The sequence below is a fragment of the Cataglyphis hispanica genome, chromosome 3 (genome assembly GCF_021464435.1).
Source record: "Cataglyphis hispanica isolate Lineage 1 chromosome 3, ULB_Chis1_1.0, whole genome shotgun sequence".
NCBI classification, from domain to species: Eukaryota; Metazoa; Arthropoda; class Insecta; order Hymenoptera; family Formicidae; genus Cataglyphis; species Cataglyphis hispanica.
This window is the reverse complement of record NC_065956.1, coordinates 9,743,519-9,767,889: the sequence shown is the minus strand read 5'-3', so window position 1 is coordinate 9,767,889 and position 24,371 is coordinate 9,743,519. Positions and strand designations below refer to the sequence as shown.

Here is a 24,371-nt window from a genome sequence, read left to right as displayed (position 1 = left end):
ATTCCAAATAATTCTCATGAATCAAAAATTAATAAACGATATATACTTAGTAATATTACTCCGTGAGTTTGAAAAATAGTTCGATATTGGCATCGAACCAACAGGCAGGCCTTTCTATCATCCAGTCGCATGGAACTATTTACTTCTAATAACCGTTCTCCGAGGCAATAATTGCGATCCCGATGAAATGGCACAGCGACGGCCACTGAATCGGGTTCCGATCCCTCGATGTGATGCACGACGATCTCGCAAACAAATCGATCGTCGCGCCCCACAGTTTTACGATCTAATGCCGGTCGTAATTTATAGCGATCTACCCCGTCACCGCGTACTCGCCGAACGAGAGGGGTTGTCCTTTAATGGTAATGTCGTTGGTCGCGCCGAGAGTCATTTATATCAAAGTGATCCCCGGGTATATCAAGGAAGATAAGCCGAGCTCATAAGCCACCGCACGCGATGACAATGCTCCGCGCTGTCACGTCGAATAATTCATAAATATCCGACGATATGTGGACGAATCTGACTTTATCCGATCTGCCGCCGCGGCAAATTGTGAATTCGACATTATCGTTCGTTATTCACATAATCCACGTTTAGCACCCATCTGATGCTAAATGTTATTTGTTTTGTCCAAAAAATGCGTATCATGCTATCTCGCGTAGAGAAATATTTCATATTAAATATGGGACACATGAATAAACTTTATGATAACCGGATGATGATCGACTTCGTCGTAAAAGAGAACGGGTTAACAACATGCAAATAAATTTTGACCCAATAAAATAAATTTTAACCTAATAATTTCTAAATTAAAACAACTTCGATTTAAGATGAATATATTTTCAATGGTTTTGACGTAAATCGTAATAAAACGAGGAAAGTCTATGAAAATTTTAAACTTACTTAGCATTGTCATTCTGTATTGTAAATATTGTAAATATATCATTATGTATTGTAAATATACAGATTCCATCTTTTGTCTTTTTTATTATGCAACGCAAAAATTTGTGCATTTAAACACACAGTTGAATAATTAAAAAATATACACGAAACAAAGTTACGCACCAAATAAAAAGAAGTTTTCTTTTCAATAGAAATACATATTATTGTGCGATATCAACAAGATGCGAAACAAAATAAACGTTAAATCAAAAATGTGATTCATTAAAAAGCTACACTCCATGAATAATACATATTTAGATATATAAATAAAATGAATCACCAATATTGCAAAGAGAGAGAAAGAGAGAATCGTATTTATTAAATGTCGTGGAAAAATATTTTCTTGCTACATTCGATAATTCTTGCTCCGTCTTGCTTTAAAGCAAGATATGAATAATATATGTTTAACGGAAAATAGTAATGCAAAGCATAATAATTTTTCTTGAGAACGACAAATACATTGAATAGTCGCGTCATGGAAGGCGATGTCATCTGCTTCGTTCCCCGCACTTCCTCTGCGTTCTTTCGCTCATTCCTTTGTCCGCTCCTTCAACACAGTTCTTTTCCCTCCCGCCCCCTGATACAATCAACTTCAAGGGTGCACGAGAAACGAGGTAGCCATTTATTCGCTACCCTAGGAGTAACCAAGCGGGGAAAGTCCAAGAAAACTGACTATCCCGCCATTGTCGCGACTTTTTCTTCGTCAGGATCGGAGAGAGATATCTTGGTGCCCCATCAGCACATTACTTTTGCATAGTGTTCCGTAGTAAAAGCGACAAAAATATTTATGGAAGTAATCAAATTTGTACGCAAATTTCAAGGCTCTTTCTCTTTGAGAAATTAGTACAAAATAGAAAATATAAATGAGAAACTCTGCATACAATTTTTTATATAGCAATAGATTAAATGCAGATATATTGACGCTTAAGAATTGGAAAGAAAATTAATATTCCCTCGATAGCTTATCGAAATTGCGGCAAAGCGAACATTGGCGAAGGTAGCATCAGCCGCGCGAATTCTAGACGTGTACGTAGCTTAACGCCCACAATATCAGGTTGCTCAGCGACTCACCGCCCTAGGAGGAAAATTTAATTTCAGCTGACAACATCCTGTTCCGCTGCACACTGCGCTCAGCATTCTACAAAATCGCATGCGAGACGCGATGGCTGCTTCAGGCGCGCCAGCTTTTCTCGATGATAGCTCGTTTTCCCCGCACTAGATCCACCGATTTCGTTCCCCGGCGGATTCTTGCGCGTCGCTATTTACTTCCGCAAATCCGAAGCATATGGCGACGAAAATATATTTGCGACGGATTACGGGGAATATCCGTAAAATTTTGAACATGCATCGAGAAATTCAAAATTTTATTATTTTTTTTTTTTTTTCTTTTTTTTGTCAATACTTCACGCGTTTCTATTTCCTTTCACGAATAAAAATTTTTCAAAGTTATTATAAAGAATAGAAAAAAAAAAGAATAATATTTAATATATATTTTATTTTGATATTATTTAAGAACGCGCCTACAAAATTTATTGCATTCCAAAAAAGAGATTTAATTTGTATTTACAAAATATATATAGATGAGAACAGATGTTACTTTATATTTAAATTGTTTTATACGTTTTGTGCCTTTTTGGTCCCGACAAACGTGTGTCGTAACTAGATCTACGAACCACTGACACTTTGCAGAAAAAGATCCATCCATTTCGTTCACCGATGTAATAGAATTACAGCGATTCAGCGAAATACCCCTATATGTCCCGACAACGGTCGATTCGGCGTTTTCTCGAATTACTGCGCGTAAGGTACATCGTATATCCACTTGTGGATGCATTTGGATTTCGCGGCACGTCCGTACATGTGTAAAGATTGCTGACGCAAGAACGCGAAAGACTCACTAAGCGATATCGAAGACATTTCGAATCATAGTTACGTAAATTTATGAAATTAGCTTTGCAAAAGAAGGCTACATTGAAAAGACTCAAGCTTTTGCTACGCGCGATAATTTTGTTTCTTGTAATATAATTATTAATCCAACGAATGTATAAAATGGATTATTCCTCATTTTCGGGTAAACGTACTTTTGTCTTGAGAATAATTTTGTTTTCATATAACATTGCAGTCCCTTGACTTAATTAATTTTGTAAAAGCGATGGGAGAATATGAGAAGATATTAAGATTTTTTATTTTGAAAATTGTAATGCTTTTTTATTTTAACATTTGTAATACTAATCTTTTTTTATTTTAAACGAAGCAATAGCTGAGCAAACATTTTTAACATTTTTAAGAATTAATATATACATAACATACATTACATACATACATACATACATACATATATACACACATATATATATATATATATATATATATATATATATATATATATAATCTTATGATGCGTAACCTCATCCTTTTGGCGTTTGATAGCCTTGGAGCTCGCATTTCTTCGCCGAGCGTGCCCGAGCGATTCGCGCGACTGGAAAATACCTCTCCGGAAGCTGAGGCTGACTACAACCATTATTTGTTCTAGTTCGCCGTCGTCGTGGCACACAGCCGCCCGATTCCTCGTATACCTTGTGCATCCCTCTCCCGCACCATGCCCTCCTCCCTTGCGCCTGCCGCGCGACCATTTTCTAACCAGACCTGAATCCCACCTCTTCTCCGGCTGGCCTCGAGCAACCATCCGCGACCTCTCCATCATCCTCCTTCTCCGCCGTCATCTCTCCCTACACATTTCGCATATATATGTATATATCCCCGAAACCTCCGTCCCTTCGTCCTTCCCCTACTTACACCATGTCTCTTCGCTCCCTCTCTCCCCCCGTCACCCCCTCCTCCCCCCCCCGGTCCCTCTTCCACGGCTTCTCCTCCTCGTCGCTCCTCTCGGCGCACCGACATACCCTCGCGCACTACGTCTATTTATCCACCTAGCGGTATGATATTACACCCCGGGGCACACTTTGGGGATTCTCCCACCCCCGATAGAGCGGGGAGTCGAGGGCACCCCCTGGAGCCACGCCCAATCGCGAGCCGGCAGTCGGTGCACCGCTCTCCGACTGTTTCCAGAGCCGAGTCCATTGGCCCGCGCTGACTTTGCGTCATCACCACCCCGTCGCTCGCCGGCACCTGCACACCGCGTGTGTTTCACGGATGAGGCTTTCGTACCCGCCGCCGCGGATCGCTTCGTCCAGGACGGGGCGGCGAGGACGGTGGACGGGAGGGAAAAAAAAGGAAAGGCAATGGGATACCGGCAAGACGGAGAGGCTCGCGAGACGAAGAGGGTGTTGAAATTTAGAAGGCTTCATTTGGTCCATTCTTCGACTGTCACGGCGCGGCAAACTGTCGCAGTTACAGCGCTTATACTTGAATTCTTTCTCCCTCACCCATGTGCTCTCTCTCTCTCTCTCCCCTCTCTCTCTCTTTCTCTCTCTCTTCCTCCCCCCTCTCTCTCTCTCTCTCTCTTCCTCGCTTTCTTCGTTTTATTGTACTTTCTCGCTTTAATATTTGCTTGCGCAGATTTCCTTTAAAAATAAAATCTCTGATATTGGATTCTCCGCGAAAGGTATATGGTTTCGATGGTTTATACACGCATGGTTTATACACATAATGATTTGTAATAAAAACTAATAAATATTATGTGAAATATTTTTCCGCGAAAAAGACGCGTTTTCTTTACATTAAACACGACAATCTGATTAAAATTTTAGGAATGCGCTATATCTTTCAGGAATGAAAGCTTTTTGGTATATCTGACTTTCACATTGATAGATGTAATCGTCTACTCTATATTGCACGTTAATATATATATGTGTGTGTGTGTGTATTTGCTATATATATATATATATATATATATATATATATATATATATATATAAAGATAGCTCTACAGTTTATTTAAACTTTGACCATTCATAATTATTATGTTAAGTAATAAAAACTGCCTCATTTATATTTGAGCAATTTATGTTCATTAAAAGTCAAGAAAGCCTAAAATATACTTTTGCATATCATTCAATTTAATATTAATATGCTATATAATGATCATGTTAATATTAAATTAATAGAATGTTATTTTATTAAAGCTTTTCGTGATTATAATAAAACTTTTCCTTTCATCATTACTTTCATGGCCATCGTATTGATTTTCTCAAAAGATCACAGAAAGTGGAGAAATGGATATATATATATATATATATATATATATATATATATATATACATTTATGGATATGTATATACAATGGATTAAAAAGTATTAAAACGATGATAAGACGAACGATCACGAATGGCGCAGATCTGGGTTAAAAGGGCGACCTCGGCTCGATGGCTTTTGTAGATCTGAGAGGAAGGGTCTAATGTGAAGTTCTCGTCATTCTCTGAGTACGTTGAGTACCACAGATGACGCAAACTCGTTTGCAAGATATTCTTCGTAAAGAGCATTCTTGAAAAACACGCGCTCTAACAACTTACCCTCTCGCTCACCGCCCTACTCGCAGATGAATTGTGGAAAAAGAAAAACTAACGGATTCCCGGCAGCCTGCTTATAAGCACAGTAAACAATTTGTATTTAAAACAAGAGTGCAGAAAAATGTTGCATCGATTCTTTCAAGATTAGTATATACAGATTTTTTTTAAGTGTTTATCTTAATTTTATCTAAAGAATCTTAAAACCGAGAGGATGTAATAAATTAAAATTTCGATTAGAGCAAATTTTTATCAATGGAGAGAGATTAAGCCAAAAATCAGAGAGACAAAATATAGATTATTATCGTTGATTTATAAGTATAAGCTTGAAAGGTAAGTTTTTCCTAAGAAAAATTTTCATTTTTCTATGCATTATATTATAAAGATATTTAAAAGCCTACGAAAGGAAAGGATGATCGATACGATTTTCAATCACAGGAGGATATATTTCCTCCTGCATTTGATGAGATTTTAAAAATTCAGATTGCAAAATATTTATTTATTTAGCTCAATATTAAAAAAAAAAAAAAAATATGATTGCATGCAAATAAATAAGTATAATTTTTAATTTTATTTTTGATTGTTATTGTATTATATAGTTTCAAATTCTTTTAATTTGCAATAATTAAAATCAAATAAATTGAGTTTGAATTTTAGTGATTCGAATTTTCCAAAACAAAGGAAAATAAAACTTTTTATATAAATAAATATATATATATATATATATATATATATATATGTATATGTGTATACATATATTGTATATAGTTTAAAATTTTTCAGATAAACTTATTTGAAATAAATGATCTTACAGCATAAAAAGAAGAAAGATGCTAAATGTTTACAAGCACTTTTTTTTTTGTCTCCCTAGATTAGGCAATTCCAACTCCGAACGTCGCGGCGTGCTTCGCGTGCGCGAGAGAATAAGCGAACTCACCCCTAACATCGCAAGTAGTATTCAACCGCCAGGGGAGAGAACGCGGAATAGAGCGCTAATAGCCACACAGGCAATTAAACGCGACGAATACATAAATACACGTCATTAACTCGCAGCTCAAAGAGTTTGCCGGGGCGATTAGGCCTTTTAAGGCCCAGCGCACGCCATTCATCCGGCCGCGGACTCTTCGTTGTCGAGATGCAATTTTCGAGCTTTCTCCATCCGCGCGTACTCGCACACCCGATACATATATATGTGTATTAGCTTACTGATCTCAAAGTCCGCGTTTCTACTTTTGTTGTCAAAGATATCGGGAATTGTTTGCGGACTTTCGACAATTCTGGGAAAGTTGCAAATAATACGGCGAGTTTTTTTTTTCTATCAACAAAGTGAATTTTACGACTCTGTCGAATAATAAATTTAGACTAAATATATTTTTGATATTGTAATTTCATTATTAATTCCTCTAATTTATATATATATATTTTTTTTAATAAAATTATAATATTCTCGTCTTTTTTATTCTTAATAATCTTAATTATTGGCTTATTTATTGAATATTTATAGAAAAATATATTGATTGAAAAAATTAATATTTATTATATATATATATATATATATATATATATATATATATATATATTATTTCAATAAAAGGATTTTAATTATTTTATAACATTTAAATTGCATTAAAAAATTATATATAATTATATATAAATCTTATCTTTTAAAGTAATATTTACATTTAATTTCAACTTAAAAATTGATTATCTCTAAAAAAATTTCTCTCACGATACTGAATAATATATATTTCCAACTTTCATTAAATTCTTTATTTATCTTTATCATAATCGCGATATAATTCGTTATTCAACGCGAATCTTCATCTAACTTGTGCTGGCGTATTTTTTTAATAAAATAATCTTACCTTATACGATGTCTAACCGCATTTATTTACCGCGCAAGTACGTGTGTGAAGCTCTTTAGTTCCTCCTCTCGATTTCTTCTAATTGATTTTGACGAAAAGCCGAGATTCTCCGAAGGAATAGATTTCTCCATAATATTTTCGTCACACACACACTGAAATGTTCAAAATACACTTGTTATTCACATAACTTTTTTTCTACAAAGTTATAAACTTCGAACTTGTAAACTGTAAGTATGAGAATGTAAAAATGACTGTTCATAAACGGCACAATTTAAATGACACATTGAACGCTATCTATGGGAGATTAGTGAAACTACATACGGTTGAATTAAAATATGGCAGCGCCCTTGGTAACGATATTATTATTATTGTTATAACCTTTATAACTATTAAATAAAAAATCTCTTTATGATGTCTGCATATTATAGTCATCATTAATATTGATGCAAACATAATAAATACAAAATATACACAAAATACGAAATATATGTCAGCATAATAAGTAATATCGACAATTATTTATTTGATAATAATATAACTTCTATCACAAAAGAATGTCTATGTTACGCGCTGTATTATTTAGGTGTCATAATGATTCCTCGATAATTTCAAGGTAATTATAAATTTCTTTATATTAATTGCATTGTTCAAATATTTTAAAAAATAGATATAATATGCATAAAAAGACAAGCAGTCACACTGTATATATATGATGTAATTATTTAATATAATAAATAAATTTATATATATATATATATATATATATATATATATATATATATTATTTAGGAATAACATTGTATTTTCAATTAATTTTGATAAAATATTTCAGGTATCCAATACAGAAATATATTCTATATGGAAAGAACCAAAACATATGGGGAATAGCAAAACGTGAATTCACTAAAAGTGCTCAAAAATGTTGCAAAGAAAATATGAATAAATCAAAGTTTTCCTCATATATTTTTAAATTTGGTCTTAGTGGATTAGGAGTAACAACTGCTTGTATTTTGAGATCACATAATCAAATCGTGCTGTGTAGAGAAGCCAAAAGAATTAACGATGTCAAATCTGACACTCCTGAACTGACCTTTGAATGGACAAAATTTTTTAAATATTTATACCCACATATTTGGTATTTATTGCTAGCATTATCAGTAAGTATTTGTAATTTGAAATTTCATATTATAATGATATTAATTATATCAAATAATGATATTCTCATTTTGTACTTCTAGAGTGCATTAATAGTTGCACTATTAAATATTCGAATACCGCAGTGTGTTGGAAATGTCATAAATGTACTTACGGAAATATGTCAAAATAAAAGCGATTCTACAAATCAAATTATCTCGCAGCTAACTCAACCAGCTTTTGTTTTGGCACGCATGTATATTGCACAAGTATGTAACATAATTAGGATAATAACTTTTACAATCAAAGATCATGGAAATAAATATTCTCATCTGTATAAATCTTAATATTTTTTCAGGCATTTCTCACCTTTGTATATATTTATACACTTTCTCATGTGGGTGAGAGAATTGCAGTGAGTTTACGTCAAGATTTGTTTAAGTCAATTATTATGCAAGATATAGAATTCTTTGACAAAACACGTTCCGGTGAAATAGTAAGTCGATTGACTAGTGATATTCAAGACTTTAAAAGCTCATTTAAGACTTGCATTGCTCAAGGCTTGAGAAGTCTCACACAAATTATTGGTTGTGTTATCTCTGTAATAGTGATATCACCACAATTGACTACTCTTGTGGTATTTAGTTTACCTACAATAATTTTTATTGGTACTCTCCTGGGAAAAAGTTTACGCAAGTTGTCGATGGAAGCCCAAAATCAAGTCGCAAAATCGACCGCCGTTTGCGAAGAAGCTATACAAAATATACGAACGGTATTGCAAATAAATAGTATTTAATTAAAAAGAAATGCTATTAAATTCTCATCTTGCATTTTATTCACTTATTTTTTACCAGGTGAGAGCTTTTGCCGCGGAAGAAAAAGAAGCAGAAATGTTTTACAAAGAAGTTGAACGTTCATCTGAACTTTATGAACGTTTAGGTTTTGGTATAGGTTTCTTTCAAGCAGGAACGAATTTATTACTTAATGGTATTTTACTCTCCACGCTATATTTTGGCGGGCACTTGCTTTCTACAGGAGAATTGTCTCCAGGAAATCTCATGGCATTTTTAATGGCTACACAGACTATACAAAAATCTTTAGGCCAATTGTCGGTGCTTTTTGGAACTTTTGTTAGGGGACAAAGCGCAGGTGCCAGAGTTTTCCAGGTATTTTTATTCAACTTATACAGCTTTAGTTATGTAAGAAAGTTTTAGAAATCATAAATATCTTCTAGTATCTGGATATGCCGCCTTCGCTAATGATGACTGGTGGTGATATAATCACGGATAAATCTCTGGCAGGGAATATAGTTTTCAAAAATATAAAATTTAGCTATCCCACTAGACCGGATCACGTTGTTTTAAAAAATTTTAATTTACATATTCCTGCTGGAAAAACCGTGGCTATTGTTGGTGCCAGTGGTAATGGTAAATCAACTGTGGCTGCATTACTAGAGAGGTCCATAATAATCCATAAGAGTTATATATTTTAAGAGATATGTAAATTATTAATTTACAGAGAGATATATAAAATATATAATATATAAAAATATAAAAATGTTATAGGTTTTACGATGTTGATGAAGGCTCCATTACTATTGATGGTCGAGATATTAGATCTCTTAATTCGAGTTATCTCAGAGGTAACGTTTTTGGCTATATAAATCAAGAGCCTACTTTATTCGCTACCAGCATCATGGAAAACATTAGATTTGGGAGACAAAATGCAACAGACGAAGAGGTGACAGTAGGATATTGCAATTATATTATGTGTAATTATTACTATATATAACATTTTACATACTTAATCATCAAACTAGGTCATTGAAGCAGCTAAAGAAGCAAATGCGCATGAATTTATAACAAAGTTTCCAGATGGTTATGCGACCGAAGTCGGCGAGAGAGGTGCACAGCTTTCTGGTGGACAAAAGCAACGGGTTGCTATTGCCAGGGCTTTGCTAAAACAACCATCTGTTTTAATTCTAGATGAGGCTACAAGGTACAAATCATAATGAAATAATGTATGATTTGTCTTCATGCTTATCTATTTTTTCTTATTTAGCGCATTGGATTATGAAAGCGAAAGAGTCGTTCAAAAAGCGATTGAAAATGCTACGAAAGGTAGAACGGTACTTGTGATCGCTCATAGATTAAGTACCATTAAAGGCGCTGACGTAATCGTTGTACTACAACGTGGTGTCATAGTGGAGGTATGCTTTAATCGATAAAATTAATGTATGTGATGCCATTATTAGATAATATATAAATAATATGTAATACTCTTTTTTTTCTCTTTCTTTCTCTCTCTCTCTTGTAGATGGGCAAGTATTCGGAACTAATTAAACGAAAAGGCGTTTATTATACACTCGTAAACGAACAAGAAAAGGAAAACATGAAATAATAATAATATTTGAAATCATGTGCCAACCAAACTGGTTACAAGATATTGGTATGAATGATTAAATAATATTGGTAGACAATAGTAAATTATTATTTATTCTATTTTGTAGAATAATTTTTTTTTTTTTTTTTTTTTTCTGTATCATAATGTGTATATGTGTATGTATATACAATATAAAAAAGAATTTTATGTATTATGTTAATTGCTCATAACTACCTCAAAAACGGGAAACAAAGGATTGTGATTATAATAAATTATTATTTAGATATATTTTAGTGTAATATTATACTTACATATACCTTTTATCAATGATACCTATATGTATATTCTAACAAAAACATATATATTTTATAAATACATTTATATTAATTATTTTTAAGCGGAATATCTTGCTCAAAGGACGATACTTCTGTGCTATCTTTATCATTCTGTGCTACTAGATCTGTGTCTGAAATAGCAGATAAATTTTGTATTATGGGTGTTATAGTCGTAATGTCCATTGATGCAGTTACGTGTTCCAGAGTTAAAATGGACTTTGTCGTCGATGCTAAATCTAAAGTGTCAGTATGTTCGAATGAATATCCAGTAGAAACATTTTCGATTGCTTCCGGCGTATCTAAGTTGGGGTCAATGAGTTTACTATCAACGGAAGGAGAAGTTTTAAATAATTCTTTGGTATACTGATCGTCATTGATATCTGCTTGTGGTGATAAAATTGCAGATGCCGATGTAGAAGTATCAAAATCATCTCTTGGACTCTCTGTGGTTGCAAATATACCGCTTAATATTGATGTTGGATTCTGATCAACTATTTCACTGTTAGGATTTGGTGATGTCATTATTCCGTCGTCATTTCCATATTGTTCTGTAGCCGCATTTTGCATTGCTTCATATAATTTAGATGATGTTTCACTGATAGGAGAGAATTCTGATATAGTATTTATTGTGGATGTCGGATATAAATTAATTGCTTCAGTGTTTGAATTCGATAGTGTCATTATTGCGTCATCATTATTTCTATATTCTTCTGTGGTTGTGTCCTGCGTTTCTTCACCCAATTTTGATGGCGTATCGACAATCAGAGAAGGTTCTGGTACATTACTTATTGTTGATGTCTGATATAAATCGATTGCTCCAGTCACATCCAGCTTTTCTTCGTCTACGTTCAATGACTTATTGATTGAAGAGAATTCTGGAGTATTACTTATTGTTGATGGGGAATACAGATCAAGAGTTTCAGTGTTTGAATTCGGTAATTTCATTGTTTCATAGTTATTATACTGTTCCGTTGTTATATCCTGCATTCTTTCATCTAATTTCGATATATAGCTAACTGTAGAAAAGGGAGTAATATCAGCTGTCTCACTATCAATGTTGGAATTTTTCATATCTGCACTATACACTGGCGACGAGGTCATCGGTGTTATTATGGAATGTGGCTCGTTATCATCGAGTTCTACCGTTGGCGGTGATGTGATTTGTAAATATAATGGCGATATTAAGTCGGACTTCTCGTTCTGTACTTCTCGTGCGCTTTCGGTCGGAGTCAGTGCTTGTTTGAGCATTGATGTTTCAGAATCAGATACTGAAATGTCTTGGATTGGTTGTGTGGGCAATGAACTTGCTTCGTATAAATCGCCATCATTATCTCCATAATTGTTCACTGATAGTGTGTTACTTGTTATGCTTTCAGGAGTAGTAGAGATAATATCATAGGTCCTAAAGTTTATGTTTTCCTCCTTTTTCGAAGTAGAATCGTTTACATTTCTGATTTCGCTTTCTTCAGATATTTCTTTAATGTTTTCTTCTGTAATTTCTTTAGAATTTAATGATTCGACATTTTCATCAAGCGCATCTGGAACACAAATGGAATCTATCGAGTCATTGTTCTCACAGTCTGACATAACAGCGCATACTCTTCTGTTTGGTTGATACCCCGTGTTTCGCGGACATTTAAAGACGCTCTGGTGGAGTCTATGTCCATTCGTATCGCAAGTGTAAAACATAGAACAATGATCGGGTATGGGAAACTGGCCGAGTGCCGTGCAGTTTGGCACCGGAAATTTTGATACATTAACGTGTTCATAATACTCGTGATCGTTCAGTTGAATGGTGCTGGGAGTCAATTTGCTTGAATCGTAGTACGCGCATCGTTGTAGACGATTATCGAAAATCTGTCTGTTTGCGCATTGCGCTAGAATCGACTTGTCACGTTTACAGATGTAATAATACAAAGAGCTGGTGCAATGCGGTTTTAAAATGTTGATGCCGCAAGATTGTCCATTCTCAACATGAAGCACTTTACCACCTCCGGGAACGCCTAGACAACGTCCTTCTTCTTGGTCATAATACTGATTGAACTTGCAATAACGTAATACAGTTTTAGGATTAATCGCTCGTCGATGCCGGGATACTTGTGGTTTAACAATGCTTTTTTCCGCTTCAATATACTGCAAAAATTATTTGATATAAAAATTAAATATATATGTATATATATATATATATATATATATATATATATATATATATATATATATAATAAAATAAACATAATGCCTAAAATAAAATTTTCATATTACATGTTTCTTATTATTTGAAAAATGCATATAAATATGCAAAATAACAAATGTATTTGCAATTTATTTATTTTTATATTTTAATAAAAAGATCTATCTTTTATTAAAAGAAGAAATTACAAATTTTCTTTCTATAATGCATTCTAGCTTTATATATACATGTATATTTAGAAATTAGATATATAATATATAATTTTTTATGTGTTATTAATATTTTATATGTTAATTTTTTATATACTTACTTTATAATCGTTCAAGGAATTATGTACTGTCGCAATTAACAGTACAATTCCGAGTGGTAAAAGTCGAAATATAATTTTCGTAAGTGAAGTCATGATGCAGAGCGGTTCGTCTCTCAACAATGTGTCTTCCAGAACACTGATTTATTAAATACTTTCTGTTTTTTTTTAATTTTTATAAAATGATATCTTGAAAGAATTTACCAAAGAAAGAAACGTACAGATATATATTTTTATATCGGAAACGTGCCGATTAACAAATACACAATGGAAAATGATAATGGAAGATGATTTTGACACATTGTCTTGAGATTTCCAACATACATAATACAAAGTGATAATAATGAATGAATGTTAGATAATGAACATTCTTATTTCCGTGTTTATACCAGAAGAACATGAGATTAAGGACGAATGTGAAATCGCACGAAGCGAATTATGGTGCATGGACGATACGAGGTGGAGTTTACAGTTTCGTGATAAATCGTTCAAGGTCAATTGAGTCATAATTGCGATATTAAAAACTCGATTGTCACTATCTACGTTCTAAAAAAAATCTGAAAATCTTAAAGTTGAGAAAAAAACGAATAACAGGAAACGTAGAAATAAAAGCTGTAAATTTATTATTCAATTATATTACCTGGCAATGCATAAATTCTTATATACAGTATTTCGTTGAAATGTATATCTACAAATTAGTATTCAGCTTATTCATTGGAATAGTAATATAGTATAATAATAGAGACTAATTTACATTCAAATATATAGCGAAATAGGACTCAAATTTAGGATTGTACATCGTTGTTCGCGGTAGAAAAGATTATACAATATTTTTAAAAAAATTCCCATTTGTACAGCAAATTTGCTCCTTTCTCTTAATAATCGTATTGTGGCACTCTGTACGTAAAATTGTTGCTTGTCACAATGTTAATTCCAGCACCATAATATGGCATCACATAATGCGAACCATCTGCTGGTCCTACAATTTGTGTAGCTATCAATATTACATCAGCAAATTGACCAAGAAAAAGGAACCCCAGTGTGCTCAACTTGAGTAAGCCCAAGGCAGGATATCCAAGGTAAAATCGATCTGCGCCAAACATACCAAGAAATATCGACAGCAATAATGATGTCTCAAAAGAATATCCATTTCTAAAAGCAAGTATTCTGAAGTAAATACCTTAAATCTCTTCTATAATATTTCTTAAGAAACTCTAATTACGCTCATTTAAAATACCAAATCGCACTTACGTCCATTTGCAGGGTATATCCTTTTTGAAAGTATTATTTTTCGTCTCTGTACAGATGAGACCATCAGCAACTAGACATAACACTAGTAAAACAAAAACAATCTACATTCAGTCTTGTTAAAATACAAATTCTCTCAAAGATTCTCTAGCACGCATTGAAAAGTTGTCTCTAATAATGCAAAAAAGCAACACAACTGAAGACAACATACGCAACCAAGAGAGAATGAAATGAGCAATAGACTTGTTTCTTCATTGCGCTTTCTATATTCTTCTTCCAACATCTTTCATCTTTCAATGTCTGAATGTACATTATTTCATATTAAATATACAAATAAAATACAAATATAATAATGTGAAATGAACAACGAGTACACATACATATACATATGAATCAAACGTCTTTAGAATAGAGGTTAAGAGTACTCCAAAATTTCGCGCAAGATAAAGTCTACCTTTGGCCTTGTTCTCCTTAGTGCATCCGCGTGGCTGTTGCGTATTGAGGTCTATGAAGTCGTAATTGGGATGGGGACAGATGTATTGTCCCATTCGTAAATTATTGCAATCAATCTCATACGTCTGGTTCGCGCCATCGCACAGCGCGATCATCGGCAGGAGGATGAGCAGCCCGCTAAGAAATCCCGCCGAATGGAACATAACGTCTCATTTTATGCGTTACCTCGGCAACCGTCCGATATTCACCGTATATACACGCGATCACAGCAAACGGCGGACGATCCCGTCCGCATCTTTTCCGTGTTTTCAAACACTGTTCCCCGAATATTGTTTCCGGGACGTCCCGCGGCGCCAACTGTCATTATGGACATAGAATGCGCTCCGAAATTTTGAAACGTTTGATTGACCAATCAGAGCGAAGAAATACTTTCGTCCTGATTGGTCAATAAAACAAAACTTTTGTAGCGTCAAGCGGGACATATCCATAACATTATTAAAAGAAACCTGCAGTCTTAAATAAAGTTTCTCGATGATAATATAAAGCAGTTTGCCCCATAGATCAATATTTAAAAAAAAAATTTTTAATATTGTGGGACATAATTGTGAATATATATTCTTCAAGTGAGTCTGGAAATACTTGGGTAACCTTGTCATCAAATTAATTTAATTTGTCCGAAAAAATATGATGAATTTGACATAGCCAATCACAGGAGATCATTTTTTTGAGGTTGTTTCAAAAGATACGGTAATGCGGTAGTGATCTAGTCTCTCTTGTCATGTTATGGTTGAGAGTTATAACTTATGTATGTACGTCAATTATTATTAATATCAAGAGTTACAAATAAGGTAAATATATATTATGCAGAATTCTCTTCCTTCAATTTCTGAAATTTTGTGCATTTATATATATATATATTTTAGTAAAACAAGAATATGAAAAGTAAAATGAGTACATATAAAATATTAATATTTTCTAATCTCTTATAAAAAATGTCACATAACATAAGTCATAACTTTTCATAATATTGGGCGATTATTTCAGTTATTATTTTCATATACTTATCAAATAATACTTCCATTTAATATTTTGCCAAGCTTTGTTCAAATTAGAAAATAAATACTCTAGTATACATATTTATTGCTAATATAAAAAAAAAATTTTATTAAATAATTCGAAAATTGATTACTAAAATTCTCTTGTAGAAACAGTAGCCAATAAACCATTCTTATAATACATACACGATATATTTTATATATATATTTTAGGAAGCGTTTTATGGTTTTTTGAAAATACAATGGTGATGGAAGAACAAGGATCAGATATGGAACTAGCCTCGGAAAATATTCCAGTTCCTCAAGTACAAGAACTAAAAGTTGATACAATTAAACGAAACAATAAATCAAGTGCTTCACATGGTAAACCAAGACTAAGAAAGAAAGCATTACATGCATCAATACTTAAGCAAATGGAGTTTTATTTCAGTGATGCAAATTTGAGTAAGGATCGTTTTTTGTCAGAACTGTTGAAAATAAATCCTTGTAAGTATATCTTCTTTGTTTATTCTTAATTGTTTTAAAAGTTTAATAATTAAATTTATCTAATATATAGCAATATTTAATCTTTCAATTCTTTAAAAATATTAAAAATATTAATTGATTTGTCTGTTTTATCTATGTTAGATGTAGATCTTGATGTATTTATACATTTTAACAAATTGCGCGAGCTAACTATGGATACAAATAGAATAGCTAAGGCTCTGCAGAAATCAACTATATTAAAAGTGTCGGAAGATGGTACAAAGGTCTGTCGAATAACACCAATTAACAAGAAGGAAAATGTAGATGAATGTACAGTTTATGTACAAAATTTACCTCCAGATGCTGATCATGATTGGTTAATATCTATTTTTTCTAAATTTGGATTGGTAGAGTATGTCTCAATTCCTCGTTACAAGAGCAATAGAAAAATTAAAGGATTTGCATTTGTAGAATTTGATACACCAAATAGTGCCCAAGAATGTCTTAAGGTGAGAAAGTGAAAAAATAATATTCTTGACATGAATAAATATATCGCTGTATAATTATAAATGAGTAAAAAAATCATATAACAATTTTATAGCTTGATAATATCATAATATAATAATTCATTTTCCAGGCGTTTCGAAAAAAGGGATGTGTTTTACCATACAATACAGCCCCTCATGAAGTGTTAAGTATAAGTACTTTTGATGAGACTAATCAAAATGAGTATTCAATTCCAACATATAATATAAATTACAAGATATCAAAATCGGAAGATATTGAAAAAGAAAAGGCATCAAAACATGAAAGTAAAAACAGTGATAATATTCCTGATAATGAAATGATTATAGAGGATAATGATAAACAAAATCTAAGAAAAAGAAAACTTATTTCAGAAAAATCGTTTACTATAGATGAAAGTGCAGGAAATATTAAAGTTAAGAAAAAAAGAAAAGAAACTGAGGATCATAGCATAATAGATCAAGAGATTAAAAAAGAAAAAGCCTCAAAAGATGAAACTGAAGATAACGATAAAACATGTGACAATGAAACTGATGTAGCTAATAATGATAATAAACAAAGTATAAAAAAGAGGAAACTTGCTTCTGAAAAAATATTTGTCATAGATGACAACATCAAAGGTGATATCACTGAAAACAGTGGTACAGAAAATCAAGAAAATCCAAATAAAAATATTAGTCATAATAAAATTACGGAAAAGAAAAAAAAAAGACTCACAATAGAGGATACTAATATTGTGGAAGATGTTAGTGGAGAAGTGAAAAAAGAATCGCATAAATTAATGACTAAATCAAATAAAAATAAAGGAACAAGATCTGTGTATCTAAATATAAGTGATGATGGTAAAGTCACAAATAATGAGGCGGATGAAAATTTACATAGTGAAAAACATTCCATGACAAAAGATAGTGGAATAATGAATAGTGATATCGAAGAAACTAGTGTTGATGAAAAAAAGAAAAAGAAAAATCGGAAAAAGAGGAGCAAAATTCAGGAAGATGATATTTGTAATGCGCTAGGACTACATGTGATGGCCAAACCAGATTGGAAACGTCTTAGAAACAAATATTTAGAATTACAAAGAGCTAAAATGCAATTATTGAAAGGACATTTGAAGAAAAGTGAAAATACAATAGGAAAGAAATGGTATTATGATACAGTTGGAGATAATTATAAATTCAAAAATGAAAAGGATAATGCAAACATTAGTGAGACAGAAAAGTCAGTTTATGGACGTATCAATTATACACCAGGGATTATAGTAAAAGTTGAAATGGATGAGCCTTGCACAGATCCACAGAGTTTCAAGGTATATCAGTATTAAAAAAAGACTTTAATATATCTATATAATTTTATATATCTTTAATAAGAGAATATTATTAATATATATTATATCAAGAATTACATTTATATATATATATATATATATATATATATATATATATATATATTGTTTCAGATGGAGTTTAGAGATAACAATTATGTGAAATATATAGATGTAACACATGGTTCCTGTGAAGCTTACATAAGGTGTGACACAGCGGAAGCTGCACAATCATTTGTGCAAAAGAATTATGAAGGAAAATGCTTGACAATTTTAAAAGGTACATATATATTAAGATTATATTCCTATATATATAACACAATATATATATATATATATATATATATATATATATATATATATACATACATAATATATTCAATATATTGATTTTACATATTTTTTGCCAATTTTTTAGATGATGAAGAAAAATCATACTGGGATAAAATAGCGCGTGATCGAGAAGAAAAACTGAATAGAAAAGGAAACGTTAAGCAAAGAGGACGTGATAAATTGTTGAAAAGAGCAGAGAAAAAACTTGGAAAGTGTATAAAATTTGATCAAGATTGATTTAGGATAACATCCAATTGTTTATAAAATTTTTAATATTGATATACACATTGTGCTGTAGTACATATTTGTGTACATGCATGTATATGTATATATAAATAATTATTATCAGTATGTAATTCAAACCTTAATAAAGATATTTAGCAAAATTACTCTTTATTAAGAGAATGAATAATTATTTAAAATGTATTTAATCCTGTTGCACAATTTGAATATTTATTCTTATAATATACAGTGCAATTATAACAATATTTTTGCATTTGCTATTTATTTTGGGAAAAATATTTTCTTTGTAAAATTAATCTTAAGTCCTACCATCTTCCTCTTCCTCCTCCACGCCCTCCTCCACCTGAACTATTACGATTAAATCCACCACCTCCTCCTCCATGACCTCTAAATCTTCCACCATTGCCAAAGCCACCTCTATTACCAAAGCCACCGCCGCTTCCTCCTCCTCCTCTGCCACCTCTACCTCCTCCTCCTCCTCTCCTTCCTCCAGCACCTCTTTTCATAACTCGACCACCACCGCCACCTCTTTTCTGTTCTCCAGGAGGTCTTGGTAAAAACCTTTGGAGAGGTAATAGCTTTGCTGGATCAATATATAACTAAAATCAATAAATAATGAATGATAATATATATATAAAACTTGTACAAATAGAAATAGTAAACTTATAAGTTTCTTATATTTTTAATATTGTCATACCTCAGTATCTTTCTCAAAACTGGAGGCCTTTGTATTTTCTAACTTAACAGATACATAATAGTCACGAATATTACCAAATATTTCATCTATTTTTCCAATTTGTTGTTTATTTGCCATATAAATTGGTGCATTAAAAAATGGCACCTGTTCAATTTCTCCTTTAACAACTATCATATCTTCTACAGGCCATTGATAATGTCCTAATGGCGTTACTGTTTCTGGAGGTCCTTGATCATATCTATGATGTATTAACAGAGGAAGCAATATGTTTACTTAAAATGCTTTATAACCTAACTTTTTAAACAATTATACAATATTTAAAATATAATAATATGTAATTGTGTGTTATCAATGTTGACAAGATTACCCTCTGCCTTTATCGAAACGGCCACCGCGTCCTCTATTAAATCCTCCACCACCTCGGCCACCTCTAAAACCGCCGGCTCCTCTAAAACCACCACCGCGTCCTCGGAAAGACATAATCTCTCATACAATCTTAACTAACTGTACAACAATCACAATTCACAGTTATTACACTGAAATAAAACTGTATGGAAAAATTATTTTTTACATATATCTTCATTTATCTATATTTCTTGATCTTACAAACACTTTTTCAGATACTCCAAAATACATACCATATCATATGTAATAAGTACTATAGGTACCCATGTGCCCACGTGCGCGCGTATTATATACTTCACGGAACATTTATAACATAGATAGGAAAGTATGACGTAAATCGAGTGACACACGAGTGTCACCAATTGTCCAATTACATGCAGGACCTTCTAAATGATTGGTCTAGTGGAAAAACTTGCGCCGTGTTAGTGACTGTGGTCAAATAAAACGCTCTTTGTAAATCTATCTACTCCATGAACAAGAGAATGAATTTCTCGCAGTAGCGTAACATTTGCTCTTAGTTTTTCACACACAGTATATATATTTTATTATATATATATTATTTTATATATTTTATTATATATAGCAAAAAAAAAATAATCTAGTGTTATATGTTTTACATAAAAAAAATATTAGAAGGTTTTATTAAGAAAATATAGATAAAGGAATGTGATAATCAAAGAATTTATTAATTTGCACGTACAATCGATTTATATCAATTATTAATAATAAGCATCAGCGCTTTTCATAATAATTATATATATATATATGATTTTGTGTGTGTGTGTGTGTGTGTGTGTGTGTGTGTGTGTGTGTGTGTGTGTGTGCGTGCGTGCTCATTTTTAATTTTTTTATAAAATCTCTTCCTGTGAAAGCGCAATACCTCACACAATTATTGAAATTCAAAAAATGTATTAATATGGCAGAATTTGTGTATTAGACACGCTGATTCCGTAAGCGTTCATGTAATTTATCCGCGATTAGTCAACGGCGGATTAAAATAATCTTCTACGGAAATATATTTTGGTCCACCAAAGTTGTTCAACAAAGCGATCGCAAATATTTTTAATTTGGCAAAAAAGAATCCATGATCTATATAAATAAATAAAATATAATACAAATAATATAATATAAAATAAATATAATATAAAATAAATACAATATATGTAATGCAATTTTTAAAAAAGACGTTTTGTAAAATGTGATATTACCTGCGGGCATATTTTGCAATTTCGGATGACGACCGAAAAATAATTGTTTTGCTGTCTCATGTTCTGTAGTATCGTTTTTCACCTGTCGTTGAAATATTAAGAATGTTGATAATTAAAATTAACATAATACGAACGATATAAATAAAATGCAACAATTTATACTGACTGCTACAATTTTTCCACTTAATAGAACTCTAGCACATCGCGGGTCCATTGGATCCCATTGTTTATCTTTGCAATAGTTTCCTTGTGCTAATGATACTAGGATAGTTGCGCGGTGATCCTTCTGCAATAATGAAGCATTTATACGATATAACTGTTATAAAAAATTTAAATTGTTGCGATAGATAAATTAGATATTTTATCAATACGAAAAAATAATACATTAAAGAGATTAATAATCTTGTATAAAAGTCTTTATATCATATATTATTAACTGATATATCAATTAATTATTTGCTTAATTGTTGAAATATGACTTAATTAATCACTTGTATACTTGTTGTGCAGAAAATATTACAGCTTGTGTGGCTTATATACATATAAGCCACACAAGCTGTAATATTTTCTGCACAACAAGTTATTAACAAGTGATTAATTTAAGTCATATTTTTTAGCAATTACAAGCAAAATAATTAATTTGATTATATCAGTTGAAAATAATGTGTGATATCTCAATTTAAGCAAATATGATAAAGGAGAAAATAAGAAAGAACAATACATATTTTTCATAATTTGCATGAGTAATTATCTATACGATAATGTAATTATAACTTATTGTCGAAAAAAATATTTTATCAGCTTATCTTACGATTAGCAGAAAATATATATGATAGTTAAAAATATGATCAGTTAAAAATATAATTAATCTAACATCGCACGGATAAAATGTCTTAAAATTTTTCTTATAATAAAATTTTCTGATTTATTTTCTTTCTCTTAACATTCTTTTTTTTCGCAAATATTCTGAATAAGTATTCTGAATATATATCATATATCACGATATTATATGTATATGATGTCTACTTACGGCAAGATCTTGAGCGGTGTAGTCAAGAGGAGTGAGATACATATACGGCTCTCCAGTGCCATTTCCAATAGGTCCATCGCCGATAGAGATTAAATTCGCAACGGGAAACGTTTCAATATCCTTTCGCGTGCTTATTGTCGCTACGGCTGCCCAATCTATCGATACATAGAACATAAAAAAATATAAACATATAAATAATTACGTAAATAGAAAGATATGCTTTTATTATAAATATCAGAGATATTAAATATAAATGTCGGATTATTATTGCATTCGATTGTATATGATGGATCAAATTGTATTCACAAGTCGTGTCTTTTCTCTTTTATTTTATATGCAAAAGAATGATTTAAATAAATTTTAAAATAAAAACGTTCAGATTTTGTAATTTTTAACAAATTTTGTAATTTTTCTATTCTTTGATTTCTATCTCTTTAAACAGTAAAATTATTTTATGGGCATCGTAATAATTGAAAAAATCGTTCTATATATCGTTCTATAATCGTTCTATATACATTCACTATATAAGTGAGTGTTTTATTAATTGATATCGAGCCAAATACATGCTTAGCACAAAAGATCAACGGTAAGATGACAAGAGCAAATATCGCGCTATGTATATATACATATACATATACGTGTACATTTCGTTTGTAAGGTGTATATGTATAACAAGATCTGATCATAATATAATAATTAAAATAAATAAATATTTTTTTTTATGCTGTAACATTTCAAAAAAAATTCTATCCATTATACTTAATTAAATCCCGAAAAGAGATAATGTAAAAACAAAATTTACAGACATATACATGTATACATGGATATATATATATATATATATATATATATATATATATTAGTGGAAAATTGATAAATATACATGTAGAGTCTTTCTCTCTCTTTTTCTCTTTTAAAATAACTTATTAAAAGTAATATTGTTATATACTACATTATATACTTCTTTTTCATATCAAGAATTTTCTCATGAATGATACTATATTGATGATCAATTACCAGCTTGATTAACGACGTATCTCGCCACTAAAGCTATTTGATCTTTCGGTGGTAGATCTTGTATGGCTCTGTTATTAGTCCTTTGAGATTCTCGATCATCGAATCCGATCGCATGCGTCAGAAAGTCAACACTATATTCGTTCAGTTGCTTTGTTCTCTTCCATTTAAGAAATTCTTGAAATTCCTTCCAATATTTATTGAGATTCACTTGCGCATCGCTGAACTTATGCGCCTCGCTTAATAAAACGCAAAAAACGATGACACTCGTGATTCGCAGCATCATAAAAATGAACTGTGTACCAACTGTGTGTTTTACGAAGCGCAAATGAAAAGCGGTTTCTATTCAACAATGTTTCTCTTGACGATACAACGTGTAAGCCACAAGTGCACTGGCCGTTACTGCGCGTACTTTATAAACATTGTGATTAATGCCAGGCTAAGATGACTGTGAAGATTGTAGTAAGAGTCAAACATTTGTTAAATTCGAGCGCACGCGTATCGCGAATCGCGAGTGTGGATTCAATGTTGTTAAATGTCATGCGCGTGTTACGTTTTACGTGACAAAATTCAAAACGTTGTCCAAAGTGTAAAATAATGATAACATATTCTCTTAAAATTAATTATAATTTAATCATAATTAGTTTTAATTATAATATTGCATTATACTAATCGAGAGTTTCTTCTAATGCAATAAAACAGAAATTAAGATTTATGTATCCATATTACTTTCAATATTATCATTCTAA

At 31.8% G+C, this 24,371-nt stretch overlaps 6 protein-coding genes across 6 annotated transcripts; 2 read left to right on the top strand and 4 right to left on the bottom strand.

Moving 5' to 3' along the window:
• The first annotated feature begins 7,618 nt into the window (after nucleotides 1-7,618).
• Nucleotides 7,619-10,861, top strand: LOC126859438 (mitochondrial potassium channel ATP-binding subunit). The gene is made up of 10 exons (XM_050610729.1): nucleotides 7,619-7,886; nucleotides 8,106-8,430; nucleotides 8,512-8,676; nucleotides 8,766-9,179; nucleotides 9,262-9,573; nucleotides 9,642-9,865; nucleotides 9,973-10,147; nucleotides 10,227-10,405; nucleotides 10,469-10,616; nucleotides 10,724-10,861. Exons 1-10 carry the CDS (start codon nucleotides 7,828-7,830, stop codon nucleotides 10,805-10,807), a joined length of 2,085 nt encoding a protein of 694 aa, XP_050466686.1. The 5' UTR covers nucleotides 7,619-7,827; the 3' UTR covers nucleotides 10,808-10,861.
• A 311-nt stretch (nucleotides 10,862-11,172) lies between these two features.
• LOC126859436 (uncharacterized) lies at nucleotides 11,173-13,782 on the bottom strand. The gene is made up of 2 exons (XM_050610727.1): nucleotides 13,626-13,782; nucleotides 11,173-13,257 (listed from the first exon to the last, which is right to left on the bottom strand). Exons 1-2 carry the CDS (start codon nucleotides 13,716-13,718, stop codon nucleotides 11,173-11,175), a joined length of 2,178 nt encoding a protein of 725 aa, XP_050466684.1. The 5' UTR covers nucleotides 13,719-13,782.
• Nucleotides 13,783-14,222: 440 nt separating this feature from the next.
• On the bottom strand, nucleotides 14,223-15,672 carry LOC126859447 (TM2 domain-containing protein CG10795). Its single transcript, XM_050610747.1, has 3 exons — nucleotides 15,325-15,672; nucleotides 14,874-14,955; nucleotides 14,223-14,774 (listed from the first exon to the last, which is right to left on the bottom strand). Exons 1-3 carry the CDS (start codon nucleotides 15,524-15,526, stop codon nucleotides 14,498-14,500), a joined length of 561 nt encoding a protein of 186 aa, XP_050466704.1. The 5' UTR covers nucleotides 15,527-15,672; the 3' UTR covers nucleotides 14,223-14,497.
• Nucleotides 15,673-16,013: 341 nt separating this feature from the next.
• LOC126859437 (la-related protein 7) lies at nucleotides 16,014-19,262 on the top strand. The gene is made up of 6 exons (XM_050610728.1): nucleotides 16,014-16,171; nucleotides 16,592-16,864; nucleotides 17,006-17,352; nucleotides 17,481-18,677; nucleotides 18,828-18,972; nucleotides 19,111-19,262. Exons 2-6 carry the CDS (start codon nucleotides 16,621-16,623, stop codon nucleotides 19,260-19,262), a joined length of 2,085 nt encoding a protein of 694 aa, XP_050466685.1. The 5' UTR covers nucleotides 16,014-16,171; nucleotides 16,592-16,620.
• A 189-nt stretch (nucleotides 19,263-19,451) lies between these two features.
• On the bottom strand, nucleotides 19,452-20,641 carry LOC126859446 (H/ACA ribonucleoprotein complex subunit 1). The gene is made up of 4 exons (XM_050610746.1): nucleotides 20,604-20,641; nucleotides 20,333-20,512; nucleotides 19,966-20,203; nucleotides 19,452-19,867 (listed from the first exon to the last, which is right to left on the bottom strand). Exons 2-4 carry the CDS (start codon nucleotides 20,443-20,445, stop codon nucleotides 19,574-19,576), a joined length of 645 nt encoding a protein of 214 aa, XP_050466703.1. The 5' UTR covers nucleotides 20,446-20,512; nucleotides 20,604-20,641; the 3' UTR covers nucleotides 19,452-19,573.
• Nucleotides 20,642-21,035: 394 nt separating this feature from the next.
• On the bottom strand, nucleotides 21,036-24,093 carry LOC126859445 (protein CREG1). Its single transcript, XM_050610745.1, has 5 exons — nucleotides 23,626-24,093; nucleotides 22,609-22,763; nucleotides 21,745-21,864; nucleotides 21,579-21,660; nucleotides 21,036-21,459 (listed from the first exon to the last, which is right to left on the bottom strand). The coding sequence occupies exons 1-5, from the start codon at nucleotides 23,906-23,908 to the stop codon at nucleotides 21,338-21,340; spliced, it is 762 nt and encodes a 253-aa protein (XP_050466702.1). The 5' UTR covers nucleotides 23,909-24,093; the 3' UTR covers nucleotides 21,036-21,337.
• Between the last annotated feature and the right edge of the window lie 278 nt (nucleotides 24,094-24,371).

Coding starts and splice junctions, on each gene's coding strand:
- LOC126859438 (XM_050610729.1), top strand. CDS start 7,828: ATGTCTATGTTACGCGCTGTATTATTTAGGTGTCATAATGATTCCTCG. Junction 7,887..8,105: donor GATTCCTCGATAATTTCAAG/GTAATTATAAAT, acceptor AAAATATTTCAG/GTATCCAATACAGAAATATA. Junction 10,406..10,468: donor ATTCTAGATGAGGCTACAAG/GTACAAATCATA, acceptor TTTCTTATTTAG/CGCATTGGATTATGAAAGCG.
- LOC126859437 (XM_050610728.1), top strand. CDS start 16,621: ATGGTGATGGAAGAACAAGGATCAGATATGGAACTAGCCTCGGAAAAT. Junction 16,865..17,005: donor ACTGTTGAAAATAAATCCTT/GTAAGTATATCT, acceptor TATCTATGTTAG/ATGTAGATCTTGATGTATTT. Junction 18,678..18,827: donor CAGATCCACAGAGTTTCAAG/GTATATCAGTAT, acceptor ATATTGTTTCAG/ATGGAGTTTAGAGATAACAA.
- LOC126859446 (XM_050610746.1), bottom strand. CDS start 20,445: ATGTCTTTCCGAGGACGCGGTGGTGGTTTTAGAGGAGCCGGCGGTTTT. Junction 20,204..20,332: donor CGTTTCGATAAAGGCAGAGG/GTAATCTTGTCA, acceptor AATACATCATAG/ATATGATCAAGGACCTCCAG. Junction 19,868..19,965: donor GTTTTGAGAAAGATACTGAG/GTATGACAATAT, acceptor TATTGATTTTAG/TTATATATTGATCCAGCAAA.
- LOC126859445 (XM_050610745.1), bottom strand. CDS start 23,908: ATGATGCTGCGAATCACGAGTGTCATCGTTTTTTGCGTTTTATTAAGC. Junction 22,764..23,625: donor ATACGTCGTTAATCAAGCTG/GTAATTGATCAT, acceptor ATGTATCGATAG/ATTGGGCAGCCGTAGCGACA. Junction 21,865..22,608: donor ACACCGCTCAAGATCTTGCC/GTAAGTAGACAT, acceptor TCATTATTGCAG/AAGGATCACCGCGCAACTAT.
- LOC126859436 (XM_050610727.1), bottom strand. CDS start 13,718: ATGACTTCACTTACGAAAATTATATTTCGACTTTTACCACTCGGAATT. Junction 13,258..13,625: donor ATTCCTTGAACGATTATAAA/GTAAGTATATAA, acceptor TAATTTTTGCAG/TATATTGAAGCGGAAAAAAG.
- LOC126859447 (XM_050610747.1), bottom strand. CDS start 15,526: ATGTTCCATTCGGCGGGATTTCTTAGCGGGCTGCTCATCCTCCTGCCG. Junction 14,956..15,324: donor TAAGGAGAACAAGGCCAAAG/GTAGACTTTATC, acceptor TTGTTTTACTAG/TGTTATGTCTAGTTGCTGAT. Junction 14,775..14,873: donor GATATACCCTGCAAATGGAC/GTAAGTGCGATT, acceptor ACTTGCTTTTAG/AAATGGATATTCTTTTGAGA.